At 36.5% G+C, this 9,963-nt stretch overlaps 1 protein-coding gene across 1 annotated transcript; it reads right to left on the minus strand.

The window, feature by feature from the left end:
• Nucleotides 1-315: 315 nt before the first annotated feature.
• On the minus strand, nt 316-1,295 carry LOC110289250 (olfactory receptor 8K3-like). Its single transcript, XM_021155387.1, has one exon. It carries the CDS (start codon nt 1,275-1,277, stop codon nt 336-338), a length of 942 nt encoding a protein of 313 aa, XP_021011046.1. The 5' UTR covers nt 1,278-1,295; the 3' UTR covers nt 316-335.
• Between the last annotated feature and the right edge of the window lie 8,668 nt (nt 1,296-9,963).

The raw sequence follows: 9,963 nt of genomic DNA on the forward strand, positions 1-9,963 counted from the left end.
ATGCAACACATTATAAACATAATGAGTCAAGTATGCAATACCTTCTAGGCCCTGCTCTATAGCTCCTGTTCTATTTAAAGAGGACAAAACTATACCAATGCATCTTGTGATCTTTACACTTTATGAATATTTTGTGTGACTAAATAAATCCCATTAGAATCCAACCCTACTCATTAAAAAGTGTAAGATTTATTGTTTTATTCATAAATCCTTATAGAGAATTTAGATGTTCCACTACCAGGAAGAGTGATAACATTTAATTCTGTTGATCCTTTGTACTTGACAAACCTTTATATGGAAAATAAAGAGTGAAGGAATTGAATCCTGTGTGGATTTCAAAAGCAAACACTGTGTAGTTTTTTCCCTGTCCTATGAAGAGCATCTTTTACATCTTTATTCCTCAAGCTGTAGATCAAAGGATTCAACATGGGGATAATCAGGGTGTAAAAAACTGAAGCTAATTTATCAGTGTCAAAGGAATGACTGGATTTGGGCTGCATGTACATAAATATCAACGTTCCATAGAAGACAGTGACCACAGTCAGGTGGGATCCACAGGTGGAGAAAGCCTTGCGCCTGCCCTCAGCAGAGTTCATCCTAAGTATAGCTATAAGGATGAGCAGGTAGGACACAAGAACAAGCAGAAGAGAGGAAATTAAATTAAAAGCTGATAAGAACAACATTATCACTTCAATTTCTTGTGTATTTGAGCAGACCAAAGATAACAAAGGAAGACTGTCACAGTAGAAATGACTGATGACATTGGAGCCACAGAAAGACAAAGTGAAAATCTTAATTGTGATTAAAAGAGCCACAATTGTACAGTAAACATAAGGGATTACTACAAGCACCCAGCATAGCCTTTTTGACATGATGACCATATAGAACAGAGGCTTACAGATAGCCACATAGCGGTCATAGGACATTGCAGACAGAATAAAAAGTTCACAAGCAATGAACAGAAGAAAGAAGGCTAACTGTGTAGCACAAAGGTTAAAGGATATTCTATTTTGATCTACAAGAAAATTTTGTAACATTTTGGGTCCCACAGCTGTTGAATAACCAAGGTCAGTAGTAGCGAGGTGTCTGAGAAAGAAATACATGGGTGTTTGCAGCCTGGAGTCCACCATTGTAAGGACAATCAATCCCAAATTTCCCACCAGTGATATTAGATAGATGAGAAGGAACAAACCAAACAATGAGGACTGCAGCTCAGGGTGGTCAGTGATGCCCATCAGGATGAATTCAGTTACCACTGTGTGATTTTGGTTCTCCATCCTAGTTTATGAGACAGCCTGTTCTAATTAGAGAAATCTGCATTACCTGTAGAGTTAAATTATTATTAATTGGAGGAATTTGTTAAAAAGTATGATAGATAGCATATATCTAATTCTTTCATTATCCAATATTAAAATTAAATATTTACATACATATATATATATTTAATACACATGTATAAAACACTTGCTTTTAATGTTTAGTGTGATGTTTAACTAATTTCTTGAGTCACAATCTCTGATAGATGAAAGATAGGTAGATGGTACTTAAAAACATAGCTTAAAGTAGGATGATAAATGCACAATTTATTTTCATGCACATTAAAATAAATTTTAATAATTTCAAAAGTTTGTAACTATTTATTGTACTTCTTTAGAGTTTTCATTAATCATTTCTGTAATTCAAATTCATAGTGACATGTGATTATTAACTTTAGTGATACATACAAATTCACATACTTCCTGTGTATAAGAACAGCTAAAATCATTTAAAAATGCATCAACTCTACTTCAGAGCTGTTTATAGATAAAGCGTATAAGAGTATTAAAGTATAAAATATATTGAGTAGACATGTAAGTTCAATATTACAGAAAAATCACACATTGCAATTGTATCAAGAAAGCAAAGATAGTATATTCACATATATCTCTGATGCATTTATACAGAGTATTCAAAGGTAAATTTTGGCAAATACGTCATTGAAAACTAAGTCATGTGACCCAAACAGGCGTGCCTGTACATAGATAAAGGAAGCAGGATTTTAGTCTGCATTACATGTATACTGCCCCAAATAGCCTTAAAGAAGCACATTTATAAACTTTTTTTTCAATTTTTAATTAGGGGTTGAACTTACCATAAAGTGGATGTGGTCACAATTGTTTGTATACATACCAATGCACAGTACTGAACACTTTTACTGATCTGAAATGATAAGTAGATAGCTAATTAGGTCAAGCTTCTTGTTGTTCATTTGACCTATTTAAGGCATTGTCTCCCCTGTGTCAAGAGTAACACTGGAGTGCAAGCTCTGTTTCAATTGATTCTTGATGATTTTGTAATCACTATGGATGGAAGAAACAACTACTACTGTGACTACACAGGTAGTGGATAAAGGGATACACTATGAGACTTTGATGCTTCTTGGTCAAACTTTTGTCACAAGACATGAGAACCCACTGTTGACATATTTGTTACTTATAGCCTGGACACACAAGAACCCTGTGTGAGACAGATATAAATGAAGGCAATACCCCCATCCCTGACAATTAAGCGAGGGTGTGCTGAGTTGTCATCAATAGGGTTGCACTGCAGGCTTGTCTTCCTCCTTCAATTACCTTGGAGCCTTAGTTTATGTTTGCACCTGCCCAACTGGGTTTAAAGACAGGAGCCTAGCATAAGTGCCCTCTGAGATGCTCCAACCAGCAGGAGACTAAAACAGATGTAGAAACCTACATCCAAGCATTAGACTGAGCTCTAGAAGTCTTATGAAATATTTGGGGGAAGGGTTAAGGAACCTGGAGGGGCTAGGGACCCCATAAGAAGACCAACACAATCAACTAATCTGGATGCTTAGGGGGATCTCAGAGACTGAATCACCAACCAATGAGCATAGATGGGACCTAGGCATCTCCCCCCGACCCCTGCTCCAGCATATGTAGCAGACATGCAGATTGGTCTTCATGTTCATCTTCCAAGAACTGGAGCCTGGGATTACCCTGATTCTATCGCCTGACTGTAGATCCATTTTCCCTAAATGAGCTGCCTTGTATGACCTTAGTGGAAATGTATGTGCCTAGTCCTGCTATGATTTGAGGTATCAAGGTGGGTTGGTACCAAGAAAAGGACCTCACCATTTTTCAAGGGGAGGGAGAAGAGTGGTTGGGGAGAGGCCAAATGCATGGGGAAGACTGAGAGGAGGGACAGGTGTGATTAGGATGTAAATTAAAAATATATATTAATTTTGGAAAAATAGTATATCTATGTGAAATAATTATTTTCTTATAAATTTTTCCTAAGTATACCTTTCAAGATAAGATAATTTTGATAAATATATTTGCATATTATAGTGAAATACCTCGAAATGTAGAAAGATATTTGAGCAAATTAGCAAGAATATCTTATTATTGGTTTAATAATGAAGACTCAAAATTCTCCAGAAAGAAGTGTGGTTTTTATTATAATAAATTGTAATACTTAATATTCCACATATTTTTACTATGGTTAACAGCATTATAAATGTAAAATGAAATAAAGGTTTAAATAAATTTCACAGATAATTTGATGTGTTTTGAAATCTCCTTGTGTATTATGTTCACACCTTTTTGTTTGTCAGGGTCTTTCTTTGCAATTCTAATTAAAAAATCATTGGAGGTAAGTTATAAAATCATAGGATAAATGTGGAAAAACATCTAATATCTTGTAGATTAAAAGGTAGAGGAGTAGACATCAGATTTGTTGAATATCATGAGCACCATCATTAACTGAAGAAAAAAAGGAAATTACAAACATGACCCTTCATAGTAATCATATTGTACATAATTGCTTGTGTAATCTATAAATTAGCAGTATAGACAAAATGCCTTACACTTTTCTGTGAAAACAGTATATTTAATTTGTTCTACTTACTTAAATGTTGATTGTAGCATTTGCCCCAAATAAATTACATATTTGAAAAAAAATGCATTTAACCAAAAAATATAACAAATTCCTTGTTTCTATGTTATTCGTTTATCTTACCATGCTGAAATCTTAAAAAAAAAGTGCAGCATAATGTTCATATTTCTAGAAGGATCGATATATTTCTTTCTTGTTTATAGATTGAAGAGGCCTTGAGGAAACCAAATATCTTTGTCAGAGTTACTCTATCACTGACTACTGGAAGATTGTTTTTAAACCTCTAAACAGATTATAATTAAATGTAGAACAAATTTGTCATAGCCATAAAAATGGATAAAAATCTATCATACTCAAATAATGATACACACATCTTTAATTACTTAAAATTTTCATTTCTATATTAAACAATTAAAAATCAATAATATCTATACATTTATGAAAATGAATGTAATTGTTGTCAGAGGTCCTGGAGAAAAAAATAACATGATTAGAAAGACAGATAAAGGAGATATGAAATCATGGAATTTCAAATTCCGTCATTAAAAAGTCAGGACAGTACATATGTTTTAGGTCATACTAAAATTCATATTATGAATATATGCTACAATTTAAAATCAGTAAGCAAACATACATTTTGGCAAACAATTCATTTAAAGATTTTTATTTTCATATATAAACCCAGCATTTCTTATAATTTATTTATAAAAATAAGGGAGTATTAAGTGAATCATTAGTCTATTATATATACCCACATTAAAAATCTTGGCTATATAATATTTCTGAGTAATTTTCAAACATGCTTATAAGAATTGACATTTTTTCATTACAAGTATTAAAAATTAGCATGAAGAAAAAGTGAGTGTCATGCAGTTGCTCCATGAGCATCTTAGAGAGTTCAGAAAGTACAGAATCAGTATTAGAAATGGACTCAGTGATTGAAGGGATAGGACAAAATGTGACAATATTTAAGTTTAGATGGCTATGTCACATTTTCTTACCTGTCTGAAAGCACAGTCTTGAATTCCCAGTTTAGTACTTAACATGGGGCTTTAGAGGCAAAATTTATACATTTTGTGAAACTATAGAAACATTTCCCTGTGGACCTTCTAAGTAAATCAGTAATCACATCTAAATAATTTGAGAGTCTAATGAGATGTCTAGAGGTTATAAACTAATTGTCAGAGAACACTGCTCTTCATCTATGACTTTGTTGTTTAGTAATTTATCTGTTTCATAATCTAGAAATTCAACTTATAACTTTCCACACATATGCATATACATATACATACCTTTCATATATATATATGTGTGTGTGTGTGTGTGTATCCACATACATTGTTAATCTTTTTTTTTAAATATTATTTTAATTAAGTATTTTCTTCATTTGCATTTCCAATGCTATCCCAAAAGTCTCCCATACCCTTCCCCCCTCCCCTTCCCACCCACTCCCACTTCTTGGCCCTGGTAGTCACCTGTACTGAGGCATATAATGTTTGCAAGACCAATGGGCAACTCTTTCCACTGATTGCCGAATAGACCATCTTCTGATACATATGCAGCTAGAGACATGAGCTCCGGGGGAACTGGTTAGTTCATGTTGTTGTTCCACCTATAGGGTTGCAAACCCCTTTAGCTCCTTGGGTACTTTCTCTAGCTCCTCCATTGGGATCCCTTTGATCCATCCAATAGCTGACTGTGAGCATCCACTTCTGTGTTTGCTAGGCCCTGGCATAGCCTCACAAGAGACAGCTATATCAGGGTCCTATCAGCACGATTTTGCTAGTGAATGCAATGGTGTCAGTGTTTGGAGACTGATTATGGGATGGATCCCTGGATATGGAAGTCTCTAGATGGTCCATCCTTTTGCCTCAGCTCCAAACTTTGTCTCTGTAACTCCTTCCATGGGTGTTTTGTTCCCAATTCTAAGAAGGGGCAAAGTGTCCACACTTTGGTCTTCATTCTTCTTGAGTTTCATGTGTTTTGCAAATTGTATCTTATATCTTGGGTATTCTAAGTTTCTGGGCTAATATCCACTTCTCAGTGAGTACATGTCATGTGAGTTCTTTTCTGATTGGGTTACCTCACTGAGGATGATGCCCTCCAGGTCCATCCATTTGTCTAGGAATTTCATAAATTCATTCTTTTTAATTGCAGAGTAGTACTCCATTGTGTAAATGTATCACATTTTCTGTATTCATTCCTTTGTTGAGGGGCATCTGGGTTGTTTCCAGCTTCTGGATATTATAAATAAGGCTGGTATGAACATAGTGGAGCATGTGTCCTTCTTACCAGTTGGAATATCTTCTGGATATACACCCAGGAGATGTATTGCACGATACTCCAGTAGTACTATGTCCAATTTTCTGAGGAACCGCCAGACTGATTTCCAGAGTGGTTGCAGAAGATTGCAATTCCACCAACAATGGAGGAGTGTTCCTGATTCTCCACATCCTCACCAGCATCTGCTGTCACCTGAATTTTTGATCTTAGCCATTCTGACTGGTGTGAGGTGGAATCTCAGGGTTGTTTTGTTTTGCATTTCCCTGATGATTAAGGATGCTGAACATTTTTTCATGTGGTTCTCAGCCATTTGGTATTCCTCAGGTGAGAACTCTTTCTTTAGCTTTGAGCCCCATTTTTACTGGAGTTATTTGATTTTCTGGAGTCCAACTTTGTGAGTTCTTTATATATATTGGGTATTAGTCCCCTGTCAGATTTAGGATAGGTAAAGATCCTTTCTCAATCTGTTGGTGACCTTTTATTCTTATTGAAGGTGTCTTTTGCCTTACAGAAGATTTGCATTTTATGAGGTCTTATTTGTCAAATCTCGATCTTACAGGACAAACCATTGCTGTTCTATTCAGGAATTTTTCCCCTGTGCCCATATCTTCGAGGCTTTTCCCCACTTATTCCTCTATATGTTTCACTGTCTCTGGTTTTATGTGGAGTTCCTTGATCCACTTAGATTTGACCTTAGTACAAGGAGATAAGAATAGATCATTTCGCATACTTCTACATGATAAATACCAGTTGTGCCAGCACCATTTGTTGAAAATGCATCATTGAGAAGAGTGTTTTTCAGTTTCCAAGTAAATGTTGGCTTTCTATTATTTATGTTGTTATTGAAGATCAGCCTTAGTCCATGGTAATCTGATAGGATGCATGGGAAAATTTCAATATTTTTGCATCTGTTGAGGCCTCTTTTGTGACCAAATATATGGTCAATTTTGGAGAAAGTACCATGAGGTGCTGAGAAGAAGGTATATCCTTTTGTTTCAGGATAAAATGTTCTGTAGATATCTGTTACATCCATTTGTTTCATAACTTCTGTCAGTTTCACTGTGTCCCTGTTTAGATTCTATTTCCACAATCTGTCCATTGATGAAAGTGGTGTGTTGAAGTCTCCCACTATTATTGTGTGAGCTGCAATGTGTGCTTTGAGCCTTACTAAAGTTTCTTTAATGAATGTGGCTGCCCTTGCATTTGGAGCATAGATATTCAGAATTGAGAGTTCCTCTTGGAAGATTTTACCTTTGATGAGTATGAAGTGCCCCTCTTTGTCTTTTTTATAACTTTGGGTTGGAAGTCAAATTTATTAGATACTAGAATGGCTAATTCAGCTTGTTTCTTCATACCATTTGCTTGGAAAATTGTTTTCCAACCTTTCACTCTGAGGTAGTGTCTGTCTTTTACCCTGAGATGGGTTTCCTGTAAGCAGCAAAATGTTGGGTCCTGTTTGTGTAACCAGTCTTTTAGTCTATGTCTTTTTATTGGGGAATTGAGTCCATTGATATTAAGAGATATTAAGCAAAAGTAATTGTTGCTTCCTATTATTTTTCTTGTTAGATTTGACATTCTGTTCTTGTGGCTGTCTTCTTTTTGGTTTATTGAAGGATTACTTCCTTGCTTTTTCTAGGATGTGGTTTCCGTACCTGTATTGTTTTTTTGTTTGTTTGTTTGTTTGTTTGTTTTTTCTGTTATTATCCTTTGAATGGGTGAATTCGTGGTAAAGTAATGTGTGAATTTGGTTTTGTCATGGAATATTTTGGTTTCTTTATTGATGGTAGTTGAAAGTTTGGCTGGGAATAGTAGTCTGGGCTGGCATTTGTGTTCTCTTAGTGTCTGTATAAAATCTGTCCAGGATCTTCTGGCTTTCATAGTCTCTGGTGAATAATTGGGTATAATTCTGATAGGCCTGCCTTTATATGTTACAGACCTTTTACCCTTACTGCTTTTAATATGCTATCTTTAATTAGTGCATTTGTTGTTCTGATTATTATGTGTCAGGAGGAATTTCTTTTCTGGTCCAGTCTATTTGGAGTTCTGTAGGCTTCTTGTATGTTTATGGGAATCTCTTTCTTTAGGTTTGAGAGGTTTTCTCTCATAATTGTGTTGAAGATATTTGCTGGCCCTTTAAGTTGAAAATCTTCATTCTCATCTACTCCTATTATCCGTAGATTTGGTCTTCTCATTGTGTCCTCCATTTCCTGGATGTTTTGAGTTAGGATCTTTTTGCATTTTTCATTTTCTTTGATTGGTCGGCTGATGTTCTCTATGGAATGTTCTGTTTCTGAGATTCTCTCTTCCATCTCTTGTATTCTGTTGCTGATGCTGGTATCTATGGTTACAGATTTCTTTCCTAGGGTTTCTATCTCCAGTGTTGCCTCACTTTGGGTTTTCATTATTGTGTCTACTTCCCTTTTTAGGTCTAGTATGATTTTGTTCATTTCCATCACCTGTTTGGTTGTGTTTTCCTATTTTTCTACAAGCACTTCTATGCGTTTGATCGTGTTTTCCTGTTTTTCTTTAAGGACTTGTAACTCTTTAGCAGTGTTCTCCTGTATTTCTTTAAGTGAGTTATTAAAGTCCTTTATGTCCTCTACCATCATCATGAGATATGCTTTTAAATCTGGGTCTAGCTTTTTGGGTGTGTTGGGGTGCTAAGGACTGGCTGAGTTGGGAGTGCTGGTTTCTGATGATGGTGAGTGGTCTTGGTTTCTGTTAGTAAGATTCTGTTTGCCTTTTGCTATCTGGTAATCTCTGGAATTGGGTGTTATAGTTGTCTCTGGTCAGAGCTTGCTCCTCTCGTGATTCTGTTATCCTCTATCAGCAGACCTGGGAGACTAGATCTCTCCTGAGTTTCAGTGATTAGAGTACTCTCTGCCGGCAGGGTCTCCTCTTGCAGGGAAGGTGCACAGATATCTCCTGGCAGAAGTCTCGAAACAGGGCTTGTTCCAGAATCTGTGTAGCTTCTGTAGTCCACACTCTTACCTGCTCAGACTAGTCTCAGAGGGATCAGGGAACCAAGATGGCTCCCCCAGGTGCTGTGGCAAAGCCCTCCAGGGCATGGCGGATACCTCTCCTCTCCTCTAGCAGGGAAGGTGCCCAGATATCTGGAGCCCAAAATGGGGTCTGCCTCAGAAGCTCTGTGGCTTCTGCCTGTCACAGAAGCCGTTAGCTTCTGTAGTCCACACTCTTACCTGCTCAGACTAGTCTCAGAGGGATCAGGGAACCAAGATGGCTCCCCCAGGTGCTGTGGCAAAGCCCTCCAGGGCATGGCGGATACCTCTCCTCTCCTCTAGCAGGGAAGGTGCCCAGATATCTGGAGCCCAAAATGGGGTCTGCCTCAGAAGCTCTGTGGCTTCTGCCTGTCACAGAAGCCGTTAGCTTCTGTAGTCCACACTCTCACCTGCCAAATTGTGAATCTTAAAAAGATCAGAACTGTCACATTTACATTAATGTGCAAAACCTCACATGCAAATCCACTTAAAAGTCCACTCAAGAATTAATAAATATAATATTATTGGATATTGAAAAATAGGGCTAATGATTTTGAACTGATTAATAACTTGGATAAACTTGCAGTGTACATTATGAATGACCTAAGACAGACACAGCTAAACAATTTTCATGAATCACATCAAGGTACAGAGACAAAAAATGGATATATCTTCCCAAAACAAAGCTACAAAACAACTCAGAGAGAAAATATTTACCTTGATCAAACCAGAACATGTGATAGTATTAGCTGCCCAGCACTTTGACCAGTCCAGCAGGTCCAGTTATTCG

This window comes from Mus caroli, chromosome 2, assembly GCF_900094665.2.
Source record: "Mus caroli chromosome 2, CAROLI_EIJ_v1.1, whole genome shotgun sequence".
Classification (NCBI taxonomy): domain Eukaryota; kingdom Metazoa; phylum Chordata; class Mammalia; order Rodentia; family Muridae; genus Mus; species Mus caroli.

Coding starts and splice junctions, on each gene's coding strand:
- LOC110289250 (XM_021155387.1), bottom strand. CDS start 1,277: ATGGAGAACCAAAATCACACAGTGGTAACTGAATTCATCCTGATGGGC.